Below are 22,279 nucleotides of genomic sequence, written 5' to 3' on the forward strand. Positions count from 1 at the left end.
CAAAAACATTTGTATCATTTGGTATACTAAGCACTTACCCCAGGTCCTGTTACCAACTATATGACCACAGTATATTTGTTGAATATGACCTTCACTTGCCAGGTGAATAAATAGACCAACATTACGTGACAAAAATTTAGAACCTGGGGCCCTTCCGTTTCAGGACTAGAGTAGCCCCAGGAACTTAGACCATGATACCTCTAGTTGCAAACTCCCAAGTTTGTTTGAAAGAAAAGCACCAAAGTCATTTGAGATGAGTTCATATAGAATATATTTCACTCTTTAAAAATAAAACTTTCAGCATAGCTAAAATCTATACAAACTACAAAAATAAACATCTTCATATAAATAATTTACGTGGTAGAAGGAGGGCAGATACAGACGGCCTACTCAGGAGTTACCAAGCAGTGGGGGGCCAGGACTAGCAAAGGGTGCTAGAGGATCCCCCAGGCTTGGCCTGCGAGGGGCCAGTAGCACATGGGAGGGCGGGGAGAAAAGGGATGAACCGCAGCCTGAGGTGCTGGCTTCTACCCCCACGCAGAAAGGCACAAACACAGAACCAGGTGTGCAAGGCTGTTCTCCCAGCCCAGAGGGTGCTGGTTTTGCATGGGTATCAGGGAGGTCTGTGATGGCTGAGGCAGGAAAGGGAACGCAGGCAGACAGCAGCAGCAGGGCTCTCCAGGTGTCTGTCCTGCATTCAATAACCCACCCACTGCTTCCCAGTGACTTCATGTGACCCAAGCAGGGTCTCCATGCTTCAGGTGCTCTATCACCCAGTGGCTGGGCATGGTCCCCTAGAACTGAGGTTGTTGGAGCCGCTGGCAGCTGGTGTGGCAACCGGGGACCAAGTGGGTTCATCAGAGGCTGGGTGGATGTAGGCACCAGGCAGCGGGGGTGGGTGGAGGGCCACTGTCATGGAGGTAGTCACTCTGGCAAAGCTCTGGGGCAGGGTGGGGGACAACCCCCACCTGAGTCCTCCTTCCCGTGGAGCTGGAGGGCTGAGGACCTCTGGGCTCTCCTTGTATATCTGTACCACCTGGGGGAGACACCACTCCCAGTGAGCCCAGGGGTACCAGGACCTCAGTCCCCTTCAGCAGCTCACTGGTGCATCACTCTGATTGTTGGGAAGTTGTGGCCCTTGTTGGCTTCCAGCAGCAAATAAGAGCTGACAAGGGACAGGATGTCAAGGCCTGGGACAAACTCTGCACGTTGCTCTTGACCCTAAACATTAAGGTGGGTCCCATAAAGAAGCCAGGAAAGTTGAGGGACAGGGGCATGGTGTTTGGGCAAAGGGAGAGGCTGCCACCCTCGGTTGACCTCAAGGGGAAGGTCCTTGTGAATTGAGCCCTGTCTTTTGGCCAATGAGATTTTGTCCTGGCTCTGTCTCTTCCCTTGCCTGTCCCACCCATCCCCTGGGCTGGAAGCAGGGGGAGGGTATGGTCACCTCTGGTGGGGGGCCCAGGATGGACAGCAGCACAGGCAGCAGCATGAGCCCATGGAGGAGGCCCAGGAGTGTGAGCACTGTCAGCACCACGAAAAAGTACCTGTGTGGAGGTAAGTGGTCAGCCTGGGTAGCCCCTGTGGCCAGTACAGGAGGCCCTACCTCCTTGCCCCATGCCTCCCCTACCTTATGATGAAGTCAAAGTTCGAACCAGCAAGCATAAGCAGACCCAGCAATGTGGAGACGGCCCCATCGGTCACGGGAGCAAATGTGTGCTCTAGGGCACAGGCAGCCCGCAGGTTCCGGCTACCCTGGGTGGTCAGGAAGCCCTGGGGGAGAAAGGAGGCCCTATAGCTGCTCATTGGCCAGCCATGCCCTCAACTTCTCATCTGTCCCTAGGGCTCACAGGTCAGGTAAACTGAGCTCCTGGAAACTATCCAGGAAGTATGCATGGGTCTATTTATTTATTTTTGCATGAGTCTATTTAAGTAACACTGTATACATATGTCTGGTGAGACACAGAGACATCTAAAATCGTTGGCAAACAGAGCCTGTCACCTGTTTTTGTAAATAAAGTTTAGTTGAAACACTGCCACACCCACTCATTTACATATTATCTATGGCTGCTTTAGTGCTACCTCTGCAGAACTTCTACAGAGACACTGTGACCTGCCAAGCCTAAAATATTTCCTGTCTGGCTCTTTACAGAAAGTTTGCTGATCCTGGGTCCAGAAGGATGGACACCAAATGGTCACAGTTACTTGTTTGGATGGGATTTCAGAGGATTTCTAATTCTTTCTTTGTACCTCTCTGCGTGCTGACTTTTCCCTCCTTCAAGGTTCTTATATATTGTTCTTACAATCAGAATAATAACAGGGCTATTATGGTGGAGAAAAGGGAGCTGTCTGTGGGGTCTAACCACAGCTGGTCTGTGGCCCCCACCTCTGCTCCCACTCCTCCTCTGCCAGAGAACACAGAGCTGTGGGGGAGGCTGAGCCCACCTCACTTCTACCATCTTTTTCTTGGAAGAATCCTTCATTTGCCCCACATTGCCATCCAGCTACCACCCCCCATTTCTCTGATCCCTTCACGGTAAAGCCATCCAAAAGAATTGTTGGTTCCTGTTTTCTCACTTTCCATTCTGTCCCCACTTTGGTCAGGCCTTTGTCCCGTCCTCTCTGCTGAAATGACTGCTTATTTCGTTGTTTACATGTTTATTGTTTATCTCTACCCTCTAGAATATAAGCTCCTTGAAGGTAAAGCCTGTCTGTACTGGCATTATATCCCCAAATCTTGTTGTAAGTTGGTTTGTGTGTGTATGTATGTATGTATGTATGTAATCTCTATACCCAGTGCGGGGTTCAAACTCACATCCCTGAGATCAAGAGTCCCATGCTGTATGGACTGAGGCAGCCAGGCGCCCCTGTATCCCCAATTATTCTTTTTTTTTTTTTTTTGCGTCCAAACAAGGCTTTGAAACAAATCCTTAAATAGTACCTAGCACATAGTAGGTGCTTGACAAATATTTGCCTGACACTGAATCAGCTGGCCCACCCATCCCCCAGTGCCTGTGCTCACCAGAGCCACATGGACTGTGAACTCGACACCAATGCCTACAGAGGCCACAAGTATCACCACGGGGATGGCACTCAGTTTGATGCCCAGGAAACCCATGATGCCAAAGAGCTCCACAGTCATCATCGCCAGGACCAGTACCTGGGGAAGGCAGGGCTCACTCAGGCTCCTGGGAGAAGGGATGACGGGCTGGGCAGGACAGGGGTGGGGAGCCATGGGTCTCTCTTGCCCCATCCCTGCAAGGACTCACTATGAGACCAGCCGTCCAGGGATTGAGCAGCAGCAGGGCACAGACGAGGAAAGTGCATACCAGCAGGATGCAGATAGCCAGCAAAAAGTAGTGCCGCAGGCCCAGATACTGCTCCCAGAAGAGGAAGGGGGAGCCACTGGGGTAGGCACGCACCCCGGCCCGGCCTGCCTCGGTGCATGCTGCTCGGGCCCCCTCAATGGCCTCCACGAAGTCCGCAGTCTTCTGGAGGCCATGCAGTAGGAAGGGGAACTGGGCAAATTCCAGGGGCTGGGCCGCCGGGACTGTGGAGGGTAGGGAGCAGCGGGGAGAGGAGGGGTGGCCAGTGAGCACAAGGAGGAGAGGGCAGGGCCTTAGGATAGGGCCTGTGTGGGCCCAGGCTGAGGCTCTTGTTGGGCTTCCCCCCAGACTCACTGCGAAGGTTCTCCCCCGTAGTGTCATATTTGTCGTGCAGCCACTCAGGAGGTGGGGGGTAGAAGTTGGCCTGTGAGGCTGCCAGGCCCAGTGGGTCACTGCTTACCCACATGGTCAGCCCCACGTAGAAGAGTTCGGGTGGGATCAGCCCCTCCTTATCTACTAGCTTCCTTGTGGTCAACTGCAGAGGCAGAGAGAGCTGAAGGCCTGGGCCCATAAGGCCTAGAGCCTCTCTGTGCTTCCTGACCCTTCCAGCCCCCTTCCAACCTGGCTGAAATCCAGAGGCTCTTGGGCATCCCCGGTCTGGATGAGCAGCTTGTAGGCCAGGGCCCCATCCTCAGAGCCATTGCGGCATGAGTGGCGGGTAATGCGCCCAGAAGCCCAGTCCTGGTCAAACGCGGCCTGGATTCCTAGGGGAGAACAAGGTAGGGTACAGTCAGCCTGCAGCCCTGGGGGCTTCTGCCCGCAACAGCTCCCCCGCCAGTTTCCTTGCCTCTTACCCTGTAGCCAGTTGCGGTAATAGTGCAGCCAGGTGCGGGGCGCCTGGGTGGCAGGCGGGGGCAGCACGGCCTTGAGAGAACTGAAGCGCTGGTGCAGATCAAAGAGGGCGCGTTGGGAGTGGGCGTAGTCAAAGCCACCCTGTGTCACCAGGGCCACCTCGTACAGGGAGAAGTACCTGAGCTGGGCGCTCAGGAAGGCATGCTCCTTGGTGCCCCGAGGCACCACATCTGTCAGGGCCAGCCCATCCTGCACCAAGGTTGCTCCGTAGAGGCTCAGGCCCAGAAGAGCCCCAAAGAGCACCAGCACCATGGCCTGTGGGAAATGGCAAATAAGCTGGAGGCCCAGGGATGTGCCCCAGCCCTCAGGAGGTGGCATGGGCCGTCTACCCTTCTTGGGGCCCAGAGACACTTAAGTCTCTGCCTGGTGCACCCCAACTTCTCCAGGCCTAGAGTCTTACCTTGCTGTGTGACTGGAGCAGCAAGGGTGCAAAATGATAGCGGGCGAAATGAGCAAGATTCCAGCGGGCACAGGGCAGGGAATTGCACGTTGCCTTTTGCCTTGTCCCCTCCTCTTGGCCTAGAAGGTCCCGTGTGGACCCTCCTGGGCTGAAGAGCTCAGAGCCCAGTGGGTCAGAAGGTGGGGGCACCAAGTGGGCCCGGGGAGGCAGGATGGTGACGACATGCTGGCTGCTGGCTTCACAGTGGGCAAAGGCTTGAACTGTGGCAGTCAGGTGGGCAATGCCCACTGGTACTGTCCTATCCCCTAGTTCCTGGGGCAGAATCTGAATCACGCGGGCAGAGCAGGGGCTGGAAGAGGCAGAGAGTGGGGGTGGCAGGTCTGTGGAAATGCTGGTGAGGGGACAGGAAGTGATGGGGCCCGAGGAGATGAGGCCTGGTGGGGTGGGGATGCAGGGATGGTACCTGGAGAAACAGCAGAGTACGTCGAGGCGCTGGCAGTGGCGCCGATGCAGGTCCAGGCTGAGGACCGCCGGGAAGACAAGCATCACGGCTGCAAAGTTGCAGCCAACCACTATGGCCGCCTGGGGGATGGACAAGAGGGACACAAAGGCTGATGAAGCATGCCCCCCGTTTCATGCTCACCCTGAGCCTGGGCCCTGTTCCTGAGGCCTCACCTGCAAGGAGAAGGCCCGCAGTGCAGGGATGGGAACTAGGGCAGCCATGAAGAAGGCAACCATGTGGTTGATGGATGTGAGTGCGACGCTGGTACCTGTGCGCCGCAGACACTCGCCTGTGCGCTCCTGCCAGGACAGGGGAGGAGCCATGGGTCTTCAAGGTAGAGCGAAGGGGAAGCTTGGGAGCTTGGGATGGCAGAGGAGGGACAATAACCACACGGCAGCTAACAGGTATTGAGTACTGTACACGTGTCATGCACATTGTTCTAAGCACTCAACCTGAGTTATCACTGATCCTCACAACAACCCTCACGACACCAGCACTATTATTACCCCTGTTTACAGATGAGGAAAACTGAGGCACAGACAGGTTAATTACCAGCCCAAGGCCACCTAAGCCAAGAGGCTCTTAACCCTATGCTAAACCGCTTCAGATGAGCCCAGGCTGGAGAACGAGGCCTCACCTGGAGAGGGGTGCCAGGTGGAGCCTCTGTGAAGGCATGTGCCAGCAGGAATATGTCATCCACACCGATGCCCAGTGCCAAGAAGGGCAGCACCTGGAGGGGCACAGGGGTGGGCAGCTGGAGGAACTGAGGAGCCTGGACTGTGGACCCCAAGTGTGCCCTGTAGTCCTGGTGTACCTGGGTAGTGGCAGCGTTGAAGGCGATGCCAAGCAGGGCACAGAGCCCGAGGCCCGAGGCCACTGCCAGGGCTACCAGCAGCACCCCTGCAAGGCCTACAGCACCCTGGGACTGGGCACAGTCCCAGCGCAGCATCGTCACACAGGCATAGGCTAGCTGTGGGGAAGGAGGGCACAGTCTTGGAAAGCAGCTTCCTGGCTGAGCACCGGGCAGAGGGTGGGGTAAGGTGCCGGGAGCAGGACCCACCATGAGCAGATAGCCTCCCACCACACGGGCAGCACTGACTTCAGAGAAAGCGTGCAGGATGTCATCCAGGGTGGTGGAGGAGAAGGCATGGATGTGCTGGGATGAATTCTGAGGCAGGGCCTCCTGGGCCAGCTGGAGAGACAGGGTGGATCTGAGGGGCAGGAGGAGGGAGTGGCCTCAGGGCGCCACCCTTGCCCTTCTGCACACTGACCTGCACAAAGCGCCGCTGCCAGGCCCTCAGCACTGTGCCAGCCTGCTCCTCGCTCCAGCCGATGTCGTGTGTCTGGTAGTCGCCTCGGAAGTGCTCATACAGCTGGCGGGGACTCATCAGCAAGAAGGTGCTCTGCAGGGCTTCTGCCCTGGTGAGGGGTAGAGGAGAGTTGGGGGGCAGAGCTGGCCTGAACGCCCAGCAGGACCTGTACAGGGGGGTTTTGCCAGAGCCACCTAGAATCAGAGTGTGGATTCCCATGCCTGGGGCCCCCTTACCAGGCCCCATGAAGACCTTACCTTAGCAGCTGTCCTTGGGCGTCTCTGGCCATGCCCCCCAGCAGCAGTTCCTCCTGCCAGTGCATGAACTTGTGGGAGAAGCCATGGCAGCCACCGTTCAACTCCTGAGCCACATTGGGAGCCTAGAGGGGGACAGGAGGGGGGTTTATTATTCAAGGCTCTGGCTCTGGGTAACTCGGGGTCCCTGGGCTGGAACCATGCCTGCCATGGGGTTCCATAGCCTGAAGTGTAGATAAGTATTCTCCTGAGTTTCTTGCCTACTCTGAGTCTCTTGCCTAATAGTGAACAGCTATTATCCTGCAGAGAGGAGGCCACAAGAGGGAGAAGAGGCCTGTAAATAGGCTTCGGGGAAGTGCTAGAGTAACTTTGGTGGGTTTTGGAAAAAGGTTCACATTCACAGGGCCACAGAGACACTCAGGAAACTAGGTATGATACTTGTGCTTAGCTAATTGGTCCTCAGTTTCTCTGTACAAATCTATTTTGATGAAGTCCAGGTTTTCTGGGCTTAGAAAAGGACCAAGGGATTCATATACCACTTGCAGGTCCCTTAGGAGAACCGAATGGAAAGGTTATTCAGGTATCTAGCACAGTGAGGGCAAGGTAACGATGTCCAGAAAATGGGAGACAGAGCACAGTCTGCTCTCTCAGAACATATGAGGAGGGAAAAGGGAAGAAAAATAGCCTTTCCCTGGCAAACCCGGCTGGAACCCACCTGCTTGCTGTGATGGTTAGGGGCAGTAGGTGGGCAGTGGAGGTCATCAGGGTGCAGACAGGGCCGCCCCACATAGGCCTGGCCCACCTGTGCCTTGTCTAACAGCTCCCGGAAGCCCTCAAGGGAGGCAAAAGGGCCCAGCTCCTTGAGCAGCTGCTCTGGATCCAGGTTGGTCCACTGGATGTCAGGACGACCACTGAGGGGAGAGCCCATGGTTGGTGAGGATAAAGGATCAATTCCCTCCCTCCAAAATGCTGCTAGGGGACCCCTGCTGTACCCTACCCTCCTCCTAGCTGTTCATTTGTCCCTCCATATGAAGGGTGTGCAATGTTGAGCCTCCCAGAGCTCCCAGGCTACACCAGCTTACCAGGTTGCTGCAGTGAGATGGAGGACAGATAGTACTTAATACATGGACAAGGCCAAGAAAAAGCCCCACTGAGTCCCTTCCCAAGCATCTATCTTTGGTTCTAATACATAACCATATGGGCACCTGCCTGTAACAGGTTTTCTTTTTAGTCTGGCAACAGCTTAGCTGATACCTAGTTAACTCTCCCGTGCAAAGTCTCTTTCTGGGGATCTTTTTTTCTCTTTCATTCAGATCTTTGTTCTGTTTTGTCTAAATAAGGCCAGTTTGCCTTTCCTTCAGAGGAAAGGAGAAGGGGGATGTGGAGAGAGCCCTGGGGCAGTCTGGCCCTGGCCTGACAGGTAGTTTAGGCCCTTAGTAAGGTTTTGATCATCATCTTTACTCCCACCCTCTCTTCTGCTGGGAAAGTCCCGGCCTAGGAAGCAGGGCCTGGGAGCAGCTGTGGTGGCACTCACGGCAAGTAGGCAGAGCCCCCTTGGAGTTTGGCTCCCTCCCAGAAGCAGTCGAGGGGGGTGAGGATCACGCACGGAAACAGCTTCTCAATCATCTGCCAGGGACATCCCAGGCCACATCAGTCCTGTCCCTGGGCTCCTTTCTCCACAATCTCTGTAGAATGCCCTCTGCAACCCCCTCCCCTCCCCTCCTGACTTTTAGCCTCCCCATCTCCGAGAACCTTCCCCTGCTGCAGAAAAGGTTCCACCTTGACCCCATCTCAAAGAACAGCTCAGGGTACTCACCCGCTCAATCATTCCATTTTCAATTAGGGGAATTCCTGACTTGTAGCAGATTTTATTCAAATCCCAGGACCTGGAATAGCCAGGGCACAAGAGATCAGCAGAAGAGGCAGATTCCCATGCCAGCTCTGCCACAGCATGCCTCACTCCCAGCTGCTCAGGGACTCAGCCAGACTCACTTTCCATAGAGTGATACTTGCACTTTACTGGCTGCAAGGGCTGCCTGGAGGTGGAGGCCCAGTGCCTCAGGCGTGAGGATGTTCTCCCCCTCCTGGTGTGGGGTCTGTATCAACATCTGGGAGGTGTACGCAGCCTCCTCCCCCAGCTTCTCCTTGGTGTAATGCAACTCCTGGCTCACCCGGCTGCCCACTGCCAGAGACAGAGAGAAAGCTGGGGAAAAGAGCTTTAGTGGATTGGAGCTCTGGGGAATGTGGGACCCTAGCCTGCTGAGGCTTCCCAGGAAAAGTGGGAGAAGTGCTCTGAAAGGAGCCCCTACTTTTCCCCTGATGGCCATTCTGACTCCACAGGCTCCTGGCCCTCTGGCTGGAATCTGGAGCTTTGCAGGGAAGTGAGAGACCTCAGTTGTATGGCTCTATAGAATTCTTGTGTTGTCTAAGATTTAAGCATGAATCAGGTTGGCTAGGTTTGGAGCAAATAACTTCAAAATGACAGGTCAGTATGAGTTGGGTTGGGGCTGCGGTTTTGGAGGTATCCTGGTAAAGGAGCCCTCACTCAGTCCCTCTCTGCTCTGGTAAGGAAGACAAGGAGGGACAAAAGGGACCAATAGAGAGGTTGCCATTGGCAGGGTCTTCTAAAAGAACAGATCTAGTGCTAGGACTGGTTCTTAGTTCAGGTTGTCCCAGGCAATGCTTTATAGCCATACATCTTTTTGCAAATTGTTCTGCCAAGAGGGTGGGGATGGAAGTGCCTGGTAATAATGGGCCCTGTGGTGGCACAGGTGAGAGGGAGGATCAGATAGTCTTTCAGTGTGACGCTGTCAACATACTGCTTCCACTCATGCAAGAAGTACCTGGAATCAGCTCACGTACCCTGGCAGAGGTGACAGCAACATGGACCGAGGGGAAGAAAACGTTCCCAGATCCCTTTCACCAGTCTCACTGTCCAGGCAACAGGGAGACCCAGCGCCAGGCCTGCCTTAGTCTCCTTGATCTTGGCAACCCTCAAGTCCAGCATTGTACTGGCCACAGAGTCATGGTCTCTAACTGGGGCCTAGCAGGGGAGGGGTGCTGTGAGGGGATATGGCCTGCCTGTGGTTTGGAGGAGGGCAAGGGCAAGTGCCAAATCACTCCTGAGGCTTTATGGACTTGGTCTGGGCTTAGGCCCAGTTCTGCTTCCACCTGTCCAGGACCTCTGCCTGTTGGTCACTGCCATTCCTGGGGCCCACATGTATATCTTCTCTGAGGCTCCAGCCCCATCGGTGATCATCGTGGTCCCCCATCTCTTTTTCTTTTTTTGCTTTATTTTAGACAGAGAGAGTGTGTGAGAGTGCCTATGTGCTCACACTGGGGCAGGGTGGGGGCATGCAGAGGGAGAGAAAGAATCCCAAGCAGGCTTTGCCCTGTCAGCATGGATCCCACCACCCTGGGATCATGACCTGAGCTGAATTTGAGTTGGATGCTTAACCCGCTGAGCCACGCAGGTGCCCCTCCCAATCTCTTTTTCAAGCCCATATAATCTCCTTACTCATGAGAGTCCCAAACCCTTAGTAGCAACCCCCCAACACAGATTTGCCCATCTGCTCACATTTTCCCACTCAAATCACATTCCTGGCCCTCTCTCACGAATGTAGCCTCCCATAGCCATGCTGCCTGCTTCCATATATTTTTCTTCCTTTTCTGACTCTCCTTCCTCCCCAGGCCTGTACTGTACTACAGTGTTTATTTCACCAGGCTTAGGCCAAACCTGCTACAAGGAGGGACAGGAGGGGCAAAAATAAGCTCTTCATTGTAAGTGAGTTTGCTGAGGGGAGGGAGGCACAGGAGAAGGAAGGAACCCAGAGAGGGCTATCAAGAAAGCAAGAGAGGGGTGCCTGGGTGGCTCAGTCCATCCAACTTTTGGTTTCGGCTCCAGGTCGTGATCTCACAGTTTGTGAGTTCTAGCCCTGTATCGGACTCTGTGCTGACAGCGTGGAGCCTGCTTGGGATTCTCTCTCTCTCCCTCTCTCTCTGCCCCTACCCTGCTCACTTACTCTCTCTCAAAATAAATAAACTTAAAAAAAAAAAAAAGAAAGCAAGAGAAATACTGGCAATGTAAAGCATAACATCAAAGAAAATAAGGAATCCTAAGAAAAAATGAGGAAAAGCAAAAGGTAAACTTCTGCTGACAACAATGATGATGATAGACATGAGGACAGATGAACTGGGATGTATTGTGCGGGCAAGAAGAGACAGCAGGTGGAAGGGAGAGCCTGGAAACTCTGTACAGACCTGGGTTTGAGCCTTGGCTCTGACACTTAGTCTGTGCTTTGGGAAAATTACTTAGTCTCTCTGACCCTCAGTTTCCTCATCTGTCAAGTGGGGACAATACCTACCTTGGTAGAATTAGCATCAATGCAGGCAAAGCACTAACTGCCCAACACATAGTAGGTACAGACAAGAATTGTTATTTAATAGCTGCTGGGAGAGAGACTGTGGGACAGAAAAACGAGAAAGAACTTGGAGTAACAAAGATTGAATGGGGAAGAAGTAGGAGAAAAGGAGGAGATGTTAAAATCAAGTCTGTTGAATGCTTTTGTGCCTTTACAAAAGAGAGAATATAACTGGTTAGCCAGCATGGAAAAAGAACCCACCTTATATGTAATCCTGTAAGTGTGAATTAAAACAGCAGTAAATTACTGTCTATCAAACTAGCAAAAATAAAAAAAAAATTGATAGCACTCATTGCTGGCTTACAGGAGTGGACTCTTCCTACCACCAAAGTGTAATTTGGTATGATATTTGGGGGAAAGCAATATTGTAATATGTATCAGACCTTGAGAAATGTTCGTAATCCTTGGTCCAGAAATTCTCCATGCAAGGGCCTATAAGCAAAGACATAGGCTTTCTTGGAGTGAACTGGGAGCCATGGTAGCTTTTGAGCAGAGAAGTGAGATGACCTTTTTCATCACTGAACAATACATTCTGGAGCTGAACTGTGAATGAATAGGAATTGGCCAGGGAAGAAGGTCAGGAAAGGGCATTCTGGGCCAAGTTATGTGTAGGGAACTGTCAAAGACTCAGCATTGCTGAGTGGAAGAGAGACAATGCTAGAGAAGAAATCAAGTTAGGTTGTGAGGGCCTAGAATGTATGCTAAGGAACTGGATTCTGGAGTCTCCCCAGACCCTAATAGAAAGTGGTAGAAGGACTCTAAGCAGGGGATGGACTTGGCCAGATTTATATACACCACAGGAGGGCAGTGTAGAGGCAGAGTTGAAGGTGAGGCTTGCAGAAGATTGGTCACTTCTCTAACAGACTTTGATTTTGTTGGCCATTCTCTGAAAGGCCCAGTGATTCAGGGCAGCTGGATCCCTCCCCAGCCTCAGGGGGGTGGAATTTGATTAGTTAATCACAGTAATTCCATTGCCTTTGCCAAGTGAAGGGTTTAGGCATATGAAGCTACACAGTTCTTGCCAAAGTGACCAAATGGGAAGTCGGCTGGGGGGCTTCTGGTAAAATTTCCCTCACTTCCAAAATTTCCCCCAGACAGGACGGGATGACGTCCCTTTTCTGACACTGCAATAGCCACTTGGGACAAGGAGGTGGTAAGCCTGAGGACAAAAGGCCAACATGCTGAATAAGGCAGAGGAGAAGACAGGAAGAACCTGTGTCCTTACTGATGTCCTTAGGTTTTGAATTAACCATCCTGGAACTTCTCTACTGTGTACTACCAGATTTCTTGTTACAGGGATAATAAATCAATCTTCTTCCTTCCTTCCTCCACCCTCCTTTCCTTTTTTTTTCCTCTTTCACGTGGCTAAAAGCATATCAAATGATACAATCAGGAGTGTACTACCAGAGACTGAGAAAGGCCTCATCTAGAGCAATGGCCACATGGGTGGAAAGGAGGAGTCTGTTATGAGAAAGGTTAACAAAGAAGAATTTGCTGGCTTAGTAACCAGTTAGGTAAGCAAGAAGAACTGAGGCTGACTCCCAAGGTTTCAGCCTTGTGTCTTTGAGTGGATAGTCGTTCCACCGATTGATATGTTGCATCCTGCCTTCTAGATAGAATGGCTACATGTTCCTTCTTTTCAGGGATAGCTCCAATTTCAAACCATCTCTCTCACTGTTCCTGTAAGTATTGGTTGGGCTATGTGTTGTGTTTTTTAATTTTAGAGGTCAATCTATCTCTGGGCCTTTTAGCTTTAAAGTTGATCAGGAAGGACAAGTTACTTTCCAAGTCTCTCACCATGGCAAAGTTGTAAGGGACCCTGAACTCTGGTCCAGAACTCTGATAACCAGTGAGTGTCCTGCTTCTTTCTTTGCTTCATGTATTAGCAAAACAGGAAAGGAATAGAGAAATACTCTTCAGTCCTCACCTTGATCAGCTCCTCATTGCCTAGGGCATTGCTGGGAGAAGCCTCAACTATAGATGTACAGAGACAAGATCAGGTCAGGATCATTGCTTTGACCTCACCCCCAGCTCTAGCTGATATAGGACACAGCAGGATTCTGAAATAAAGGAAAAAGCCCTAGGAATTGGATACCACCCTCTAATATCACCCTTCCACAAACAGCAGAAAAAATCTGGTGGGATCTAGCTTGTCCTGTGCTGGAGTAATAGGAGAGAAGATAAGGAACAGGAACATGGAGGTTCAAGCAGTGTTTAGATGGGAAAGCTCTGGGAAATGGAGAAAGAGGAAGAGGGGAGAGACAGCTTCTATTGTAGCAGGAAATCCAACAGTCATTTGGGACCACCCAGGCAGCAGTGGTGTGTGGGTGGGGGTATGTGTATGTGCGTGTATGCACATGTGTGTCCTGGGGCTGGGGGCAGGCAGGCAGGCACAGAGAAACATCTGCTCTGGACCCCAGGGCTGGCCTAGAGTGGATATGTATGTGTGAGCCTGCAGAGGGCTGCGGCAGGGTGGGGATGGGGTGTGGGAGCCCAACAGGCAGGCGGGCAGGCTCCAAGAAACATCTGCTGTGCATCCTAGGGCTTGCCAGTGTTTGAAATAACTCAAGGGTGTGAGACTCTAACCTGGCCCTGCCTTTGGGTGTGGGCCAGGGCTAGGGGAGTTTGGGGGAGGCCACAAATGCAAATTTCCCAGGAAAGACCAGGTAAGAGTTTGACTCTATTGAAGGGCTAACATATGAAACCAGGCCTCAGGAAAGAAGAGTTATGCCAAAATTATTAATAAGAAACCATCTTTAACGCTTCCATTAGGAAGTGAGGATTTGGTTGCATCTGATTCCACTGTTGCCTCAAAGTGCAGACCCTGTGCCGCTTTTTCCCGCTAATTGCAGGGGGCCTAGGTGCATGGGACCTCTCCATGGAGGCTTGCCAGATGATTTACTCAGTTTCCCCAGCCCAGTTCTAATTTTCCAGATTCTCCTGGTTAGGTGTGATCTCTCCTTGCCTTCTCTTATTCAATGTAATCACATTCTGCTCTACATTATATTGCATCCTAACACATATTTTACTTTCCTTGCTACTGAAAGATGGGTCTTAGTTTGGTTGCCTTTACAAACCCTGCCATGCCATAAAAAATACACATAAAAAGTTGGCAATAATTGCTAAATAAACACACACATGCTCACAGATAACTATTCTATATACCTATCCACAGGACTCCATCATCTGCAGATGTCCATTTACAGGTGTGGGAGGGAGCACTGCTCCCAGACGCCCAGGCTTTGGCAGACAGGTACCCCTTCCAGACCCAGAGCCAAGCCCACTAGAACTCAGTAGTCAGCTCCTCACGCTGTTCTTGTCTTAGGCTCACCATATCCAAGCAGCTATGACTAGTGTCCACAACTCACCTTCCACCCAGAGCTGTTCTAGGTCTGTCTCAATGATGGCCACACGGAGACCCAGTGCCAGGGCTCCAAAGGCCAACAGGCCCAGGAAGAGTACTTTGCCACAGTGTCTCTGGATCCCGCAGCCCAGAGAGAAGAGCAGGCCCTGGAAGTAAGCACGAAGCCAGAGTGGAGCCTTTAGGCTCCCAGCTAGGATCTGGGATGGAAAGAGAAGGGTCAGCCAGGCATTACTGCAACAATGCATGAAATCCTTCCTTTTTCTCCTTATGTACATCCTCTGCCCAAGCCCTAGCTTCTTGCTTTCTGGATGCAGGACAGGTAGGACCTACAGAGACACAGGCCCAAACTTGGAAAAGATTTAACTCTATTCCCTGCCACCCACCCAATACACACCCAAGGAAGGCACAGACCCCTTTTCTGAGAGTAGAATACATATACATACATCTGTTTTCAGGTGGACAGAGGTGAAACCCAGACACACTCTCACCGGCCAGATGTTGAGGAGACACATAAAGGCACACACACCCTTAAGGGGTGGGCAATAACACCCTGCACTTTAGAGACATCACACCTTGCTGAGTGACAGACCTGGGGTCTCTAGACCTGGTCCCAATCTTTCTAACCCGTTTCCACTCCACTCACCTGGGGTGATGCGGCTCGAGCTGGGGGTGTATAGACAGGGGGCAGCTCCTGGAGTGGCGGCGGCCGAGCCATGCTGGCGGGGATGGGGGGCGTGGGCGCCCCCAACTCGCGTTATCTGGGATTCTCCATAGGCTGGCCTGGTACCCCTGTACTGCGGGGCCCGGCGTCGGGACTCAGTGGGGCCGCTTAGACGCGGCGTGGGTGAGGGGTGGGATGCTGGTGAGCAGCGGCGGCTGTGAGGGGGAAGAGCGCAAGGAGATGCGGGTGCCGGAGTCAGTCCCGCGTTCAGGCAGAGCTACCGGCCCGCGACAAGCCGCGCGGCAAGCGGTGGAGAACGCAGTGAGGAGGAGGCGTCCTTAGCCCCAGAAAAAGGGAGAGGGCCGGGACGACGCCCTCCCATTGGCTGAGGGATCCGTAAATTACTCGGAGCCGCGCGGCCGGATCTGCTGCTAGGCAACGGCGCCGCGGGTGGGGGCGGGGCAGGAGACCACCCAGGCAGGGCCACCCCACGCCTTGCTTCCCCAGCCGCCTGCGGGGCCCTGGGGGAGAAGCAGGGAGGGAGATCCCGAGGACGCACGGCGCTGGCCAAGTATGAGCTAGGAGACGCCAGTGCTGAGAAAGGGTATCTGCTGACTGACCCGCCAAGACCCAAAGACTCCTTTTCGCTCTTTTCTGCCTCCACACTTGCCCCTTTCAGTCCACTCTCCACTGAAGCCAGAGTTATCTCTCTAAAATGCAAATTTGATGATTGCTCTAGAACACAAAGCCCTTTTGGAGCGCGGAGCCCTGCATGATCTAACTAAAGCCTCTCTCATAGTTCCTTCACACCCACCCGATGTTCTTTCCAGCCCTACAGAGTTACATGTAATTTCCTAAAGGCACCATGCTATTCCAGGCGTTTCTGCCTTTGTACGTGTTGTGGCCCTGTTGTCTTGGCAGACAACCTTCAAAACAACATGAATCGGTCATCTCTCTTTGAAGCCTTCCTTGATTCGCACTTCCGCCTGATGTAGTTGCTTCTTTCATTGTGCTCCTTATAACTAGACAATAAGTAGGTGCTCAATTGTTGAGTAAATCACTGCTAGTTGGAGAAACCAGGGTGGAAAGGACTGGAAACGGCATAGTTCCTTTATTAAGCTTTCATCAACTATCCTGAGTACCGTTTCTGCCAGGTTTCTGAATGATTAACCCTGAGTGGCAGAGGAGGGTAAAATCGATATTCTAACATGTAAGGTTTGGAAAAGAGAAAAATAATCTACAATAAACTCATTACTCTAACACAACCACTACTCTCTCCGGCCAATTTCTTGGTCAGTTCTTCCAGACTTGTTTACCATTACATCATTAACATTACATTGTTACTACATAGTCTTTGTATCAGTTATTTGGAGAATGTCCTTAGGACAGATTCCCAGAAGTGAGGGTGTTGGGTCAAAAAGCATGAACATTTTTATGGCTCTTGCTACACATTGCCAAACTGCTTTTTGAAAACGTGTCAATTAACATTATTTCCAGAGCCTCAGTCCTGGGGAAAGGGAAATTTCAGACTGAGGGGATGAACCACCTAACTGGTTTGCCACATCTGTTGGTCCATTCTTCCAGCAAAATGCCAGTGGAGGAATCAATACATGTATGATGCTGTTGGCCAAGTAGTAACTACGCATTAAAAAGCAGCATATGTGCATAGCACTTTCTTCTTCCCTGTTATCCTCTTGTGGATAAAGAAAGTGTATGGAAGATGGTGGAATAGGAGGATCCAAGAAAATGTATCCTCAGGAATTCTCTGGATATAGAAATAGTCTCTAAACTAGCTGTATGGGCCCCTGGATTGCTCTTGGGGCAACAGCTGAGTATGGCTGGGTACTCAAGCAGAAAGGCTCTGTTGTAAGTAGCTCTTGAGACTTCCTTCCTTCTTACCAGACTCCGCAAGACATAAAGTCCATAGAGAAAGATTTGTAATTGCCTGGGCCTTGGGACTCTGCTTCTACCGCAGGCCCACCATTGCTAACAACTGTGGTGAAGTCCAGCATTTCTGTGGATGCTTCCAGGGCAGGGCTTGCCTGCTGGGAAAATTTCTTGCCAAACTCCAAAGACCAATGTGGGAGAAACTGGTCTGCAGTTCTAACCATTCCAACTCAGGGCCTAGTGCCCTCTGGCTGCTCCAAGCTCCAAGATGACCTTTCTTTTCCCCAACAAAGTGATTTCCTGAGTGCAGCTGAGCTCAATCAGAGCAACCTAAAGCCATAGACCCCAGGGAACAGGAAGGGAAGTAGAAACTCGTCTTTTTTACGCTACAAGCAGCCTGCTTCACTGTGGAACAGCCTGGTTCAGTGTCACTTCCACTGGGCCTGGAAATGTGTTTTGGATTAAAACCAGAGAAATTCCCCAAAGAATAACAAAAGAGAAAAGCCATTTAATTAAATTCATTATCACCAAGGAGTAAATCTAATTACTGACTGAGACAACATCCTTTAAGGTCTGTTATGTGTCCACCCCTTTGCTAAGTTCTAGGGTTGCAGGGTACCTGCTTTTTAGAAGTTCATACTCTAAGAGGGAGCACAGAGACCACAGGGGAAAACACTGTGAGCTGGAATACTCAGGGAGGTTTAACTTGGATTGGATGGGAGAGGTGGGAAGATGACCAAATTGAAAAGGAGAAGACATGGTTCAAGGTCTGGATCTATCATTTACTGCTTATGAGATCTTGGGCAAGTCACATAATCTCTGACATTGACATAAGAATTAAATAATATATGTGGCTGATGAGCAGTGTAGGTAGGGTCCATGTAGGAGGAACTAGGTTAGACCTTCTTTCCTTGGCATTCTCCCAGGCTTCTCACTCATGCTTTGGGCTGGCTTTTGTTATCTGGGCTGGGCAGGGTCAGTGACCCTGAGATGTAGAGGAGGGAAGCAGGGATCCCTGGTGCCCCCCCACCCCCCCCGCCATCCATTATGTTTAGTGGCCAAACTTGGGAATGTATACCCCTTCCCTGTAGGCAGCTTTAGGCCAATAGCACCTGTCAAGTCTCTAGTGTCAGAGGCTGCAACCTGAGATCAGAGAATGGCCTTTTACCTGGAAGGTGGAGTAAGAAGAGAGGCTGAAAATCAGAGCAGAATCTCCCCATTTATCCATGGCAGAAAAGCCTGATACAATCCTTCTGGGTGGTGGCAGATGGCTCAGGTTGAGGATGTCACCCTGGCTTCAAGTAGAAGGTGTTCTCTTGCTCAGCCTCTTTCCTTCCCTGTGAGCTCCATCAGAACTAAGCTTTCTAGCCCTTGTGTCTGGGTGGTCCTTCCCATACCCACTCCCCCTTCCTCAGACACATTTAACTATTTAGAAAGCAGTATACAAAGGCCTGGCTTACTACCTCTTTAGGGGTAGGGACAGCTGTGGATAAAGAAAGTATGTTCTCTGCAATTCTCTGGAAATAGAAACAGCTTATAAACTGGCCTGTGTGGGCCCCCAGATTGTTGTTGGGGCTCCGGCTAAAGATATCCTCCCCACCCCCCCAACCCCCCCAACTCCCACCTCCATAAATGGGAGTGGGATACGAAGACTAATGTGATGAAGGACTGGGAAGAAGTTCAGCCTCTGGCCTTGGGAACAAGTTTGGAGGGCAGTCCTGACAGTCCGTCCCCTTACAGGCTCAGGAACTCTTGCCAGCAGGTGGGGGTGAGGTGTTACTGGGGGAGGGCTTCCTGGAGTAGTAGACATTAGATTTTGTCTGACCTGGCAAGCTCCCAGAACCCTTGTTGCTCAACACTTCCCCAGAGTCCTCCTTGATTGGCACTGAAAGCCTCCTTCCTTCTCTCTTCCACTTCCCTCCTGGAGCATCACTGGGAGAGGCAGAACAGGTAACTCTCTTACCTGCCTGCCTCTTCTGGCTTCTGTCTCATAGAGAGGTGGCTGGCAGTGGAAATTCAGTTGCTCACTATATTTTAGATATATACAAACTCTCTGTAAGCTGCTGCCAAAAGGAAACAAAAATGGTCCCAGCCTTCTGGCAGACAAACAGAGCAAAGGGAAGAGAAATCAAAGCATCTTGGGCATTCAGCCAATCCTGGAGTTGTTGGAGACAATAGCAGCACTGTCCTGGGCTGGGGGCTGTTCCCAGCTGGGACTTAAAGTTAGCAAGGCCTTCCCCTGGGAAATCTTACCTTGTCCTGTTTTCTCCAGCTCCCCTTTCCAAGTCCTGCTCATGGGTTTGTGCAAGGGAAAGCAGAGAAGTCTTTCCTCTACCTTACTGTCAGGGATTCCAAGGGCTCAGTGGGGGAAGATGAGGAAGGGGTTTGGGAAGGCTCTAGGACAGTTTAATCAATCCCTTCTCTTCCCTTCCTTCCAAACCTATCTAGTTTCACCCCCTTGCTGTTCAGAAGCAGTTTTCTGGCCTCTTGGGCCACCCAGATCCCAAGGGTCAGAAAGCTCAGAGAGGGGACAGAACCTGAGAATGGAAAGATCCTTTAAAAGTTATCCAGTCACTTTCCCATTTTGCAGATGTGGAAACACAGGGACAGAGGAGAGGCAAGATTTGGCCGAAGCCAAACAACATTTCAGGGGGCAGGTCTTCTTCCATCCAGCATCATCTGAACTCTACAGATTTCGTTTCCAAAGGGGACCACCCTGGGCACTGCCACAGCTCTTTACCCCCACCTCTCCCCACAGTCCTATCCATCTCAACCACTTCTACTGGGCCATTTCAGCTCCTGTCTGATTAGGGCAAATTTTCAGGAACCTTGTTCTGGCCAGTGGTAGGAATGTGGAGCTCTAGAGCTCCCAAGAAGGCTGGTGGAGGTGGAGATCCTTTAGGGTAGAAATGCTCATCTAGTCTCTCACAAGTTCAATGAGAACAGCACTAAGATTCAGGCAAGATTACTCAAATGAACTTTAGAGACTTCAGATTTTTGAAGTGATGTAGAAACCAGTATTTCAAATCATTCTTTATAATTACTGCCACCCACAGTGAGCACATCAAGGGAAACCTTTACTTTGATAATTCTAGGAGGTGAAATCCACCCCAGGAACCACTTTTATCTTCCACCAAACACCTGCAGGTTGTAAAAGTAGTGCAGGGAGAGGCAAGAGCAGAGTGTATGTGTGTTTGGGAGTGGGGGTGGTGAAGGGAAGGTGGACAGAATTCCAGAAGGGCTGTGAGTATGGAAATCTCACTTCTTAATTATCTGAAGCAGGAGAGTCAGTATAATTAGGATATAAAGGAGCGTAGCTGGAGAAGAATTAGGAAGAATTTCAACCATGATATAGGTTCCTGGCGCTTATTTTCCAGGTTGGACAGACTTTAGTCTTCTCCTCACTGAGGGAAGGTGAGAAGGAGTCTGTCTGGCTTCACAGACCATGGCTTTCTCTTACTGCTCTTGCATCCACTAAAACCAGTGGAGTTAGGCTTGTCGGCTAGGCCAGGGCTGTCTCCTGCTTATTCTGAGTCTCCAAAAGGTAACAGTTGACCTGGAGAAACTGCCTAGAGACTGGGAGGTGGGGAGTGAATGGCAGGTGAGCTGGGGGTGGGGTGGTGGCAGGGGCTGGGAATCTGTGTGGCAGGTATGGGAACACAGCAGTAAGTCATGGGCTGAGGACTAGGGGCCACGCTGCCCAAATCGGCAACTGTAGAAGGAGCTTGATGTACAGAGGTGGCACTGTCAGCAGCTATGCCTATGGGTCTAGAAAGCCTGATTAGGGTCAGGAACTGAAATACTCCCAAGTCCTTTCAGTAAGCAGATACTTTTATGGATGAGGCTGGGCCAGCCAGTCAGAAAGCAGTCCTTCTAGGAGCTTTACCCTTGATAACCACAGTACACAAGAGCTAGCTACACACTGGCTCTAGATGTTTTTTTTCCCATGTGACTCATGAACACACACTGTGTATCCCTGGAGCCCACCTGATATGGAGCTTGGGACTACCCCACAAGTCTCCACTATGCCTTTGGGGGCCCTTCTCTCTCTTTTTTAAGTTTATTTAAGTAAACTCTACACCCAATGTGGGGCTCAAACTCGGAACCTTGAGAACAAGAGCCTCATGCTCTACCGACTAAGCCAGCCAAGTGCCCCATGGGAGCACTTCTTTATTGGGAAATAAATACAGAGTCAAACAGGTGGGCCAGCCAACATCTGTAGTTCTGGGGGCCAAGAGAAAGGAGTCCAACTTTTCAGAACTCAGATCTCCATGAGCTGGTCACTCCCCACGATCACCTCGTTCATTCGTTTGGCTACAAAAGAAAAGAAAAATGTTGTTTGAGAACTTGCAGTAAAGGTGTCATTTCAAACCAAATTATTTATTTTTTTGAGAGAGGGAGCACATGTGAGTGGGGCAAGCAGAGAGAGAGAGAGAGAGACAGAGAGAGAGAGAGAGAGAGAAAGAGAGAGAGAGAGACAGAGAGAGAGAGAATCCCAAGCAGGCTCCACACTCAGTGTAGAGCCTGATGCAGGGCTTGATCTCATGAACTGAGATCATGACTTGAGCCAAGATCAAGAGTCGGATGCTTAACTGACTAAGCCACCCAGGCGCCCCAAACCAAACCAAATTATTTCTGATTTCTATGTTCATAAACACGTATTCCTCTCCTATGTGGCTCTGCTCTTGAGAAGATCTTGGAAGTACAACTTGCCAAAGGGATTATAGGAGAGGCAGCATCTTCCTACACAGGAAGAAGGGACTGATTCTTTATACAGTTAGCTTCTGGGAGACCTCACATAGGAGGGGAACTGGAGTTGGGTCTTTTTATTTTTAAAACATTTTGTGTGTGTGTGTGTGTGTGTGTGTGTGTGTGTGTGTGTGTGTGTGTGTGTAAAGCTTATTTATTTGAGAGCGTGAGAGAAAGAGAGAGAGTGCAAGCAGGGGAGGTAGAGAGAGAGAGAGGGAGAGAGAGAGTCCCATGGAGGCTCTGCACTTTCAGTGCACGGGGGGCTTGAACTCACAAACTGTGAGACCATGACCTGAGCTGAAATCAAGAGTTGGATGCTTAACCAACAGCCACCCAGGTAGCCCTGGAGTTGGGTTTTAAAGGATGAATATAGTTTTTCCAGGCAGTGTATCAAAGGAAAAGCATTCCAGGCTGTTGGAACAACATGAGCAAAGGTATAAAGATATAAGATAGGGGAATATGAAATCCTGTGGTGTGGCCAGATGATAGGAAGTGG

General features: G+C 51.2%; 2 protein-coding genes across 12 annotated transcripts in view; both read right to left on the reverse strand.

The window, feature by feature from the left end:
* Positions 1-254: 254 nt before the first annotated feature.
* On the reverse strand, positions 255-15,542 carry PTCH2 (patched 2). 9 transcript variants are annotated; one of them, XM_025932410.2, is made up of 22 exons: positions 15,130-15,536; positions 14,491-14,683; positions 8,694-8,883; positions 8,518-8,587; positions 8,236-8,327; positions 7,417-7,612; positions 6,705-6,826; positions 6,409-6,556; positions 6,198-6,329; positions 5,952-6,107; positions 5,775-5,867; positions 5,311-5,436; positions 5,099-5,217; positions 4,636-4,984; positions 4,178-4,490; positions 3,945-4,087; positions 3,678-3,858; positions 3,267-3,547; positions 3,020-3,157; positions 1,628-1,770; positions 1,445-1,544; positions 255-1,036 (listed from the first exon to the last, which is right to left on the reverse strand). In XM_025932410.2, exons 1-22 carry the CDS (start codon positions 15,199-15,201, stop codon positions 770-772), a joined length of 3,624 nt encoding a protein of 1,207 aa, XP_025788195.1. In that variant the 5' UTR covers positions 15,202-15,536; the 3' UTR covers positions 255-769. The 9 variants fall into 9 exon arrangements, with proteins under 9 accessions (XP_025788195.1, XP_086572914.1, XP_086572913.1 ...); XM_086716788.1 differs by having other exon boundaries at positions 4,636-5,217; positions 14,491-14,632; positions 15,130-15,538; XM_086716787.1 differs by having other exon boundaries at positions 3,945-4,490; positions 15,130-15,538.
* A 5,631-nt stretch (positions 15,543-21,173) lies between these two features.
* EIF2B3 (eukaryotic translation initiation factor 2B subunit gamma) overlaps positions 21,174-22,279 on the reverse strand; it is a 125,501-nt gene continuing 124,395 nt past the window's right edge. For all 3 annotated transcript variants that reach the window (XM_086716794.1, XM_025932703.2, XM_086716795.1), the window contains one exon: positions 21,174-21,348. In XM_086716794.1, the coding sequence (XP_086572920.1) occupies positions 21,296-21,348 (53 nt within the window). In that variant the 3' untranslated portion in view covers positions 21,174-21,295. The remainder of the gene's footprint in view (positions 21,349-22,279) is intronic.

The sequence above is a fragment of the Puma concolor genome, chromosome C1 (assembly GCF_028749965.1).
Source record: "Puma concolor isolate L17-30 chromosome C1, mPumCon1.1.hap2, whole genome shotgun sequence".
NCBI classification, from domain to species: Eukaryota; Metazoa; Chordata; class Mammalia; order Carnivora; family Felidae; genus Puma; species Puma concolor.

Coding starts and splice junctions, on each gene's coding strand:
- PTCH2 (XM_025932402.2), bottom strand. CDS start 15,201: ATGGCTCGGCCGCCGCCACTCCAGGAGCTGCCCCCTGTCTATACACCC. Junction 8,884..14,490: donor AGAACAGCTCTGGGTGGAAG/GTGAGTTGTGGA, acceptor TGTCTCTGGCAG/TGGGCAGCCGGGTGAGCCAG. Junction 7,613..8,235: donor GGGGGCTCTGCCTACTTGCC/GTGAGTGCCACC, acceptor CTCTCCCCTCAG/TGGTCGTCCTGACATCCAGT.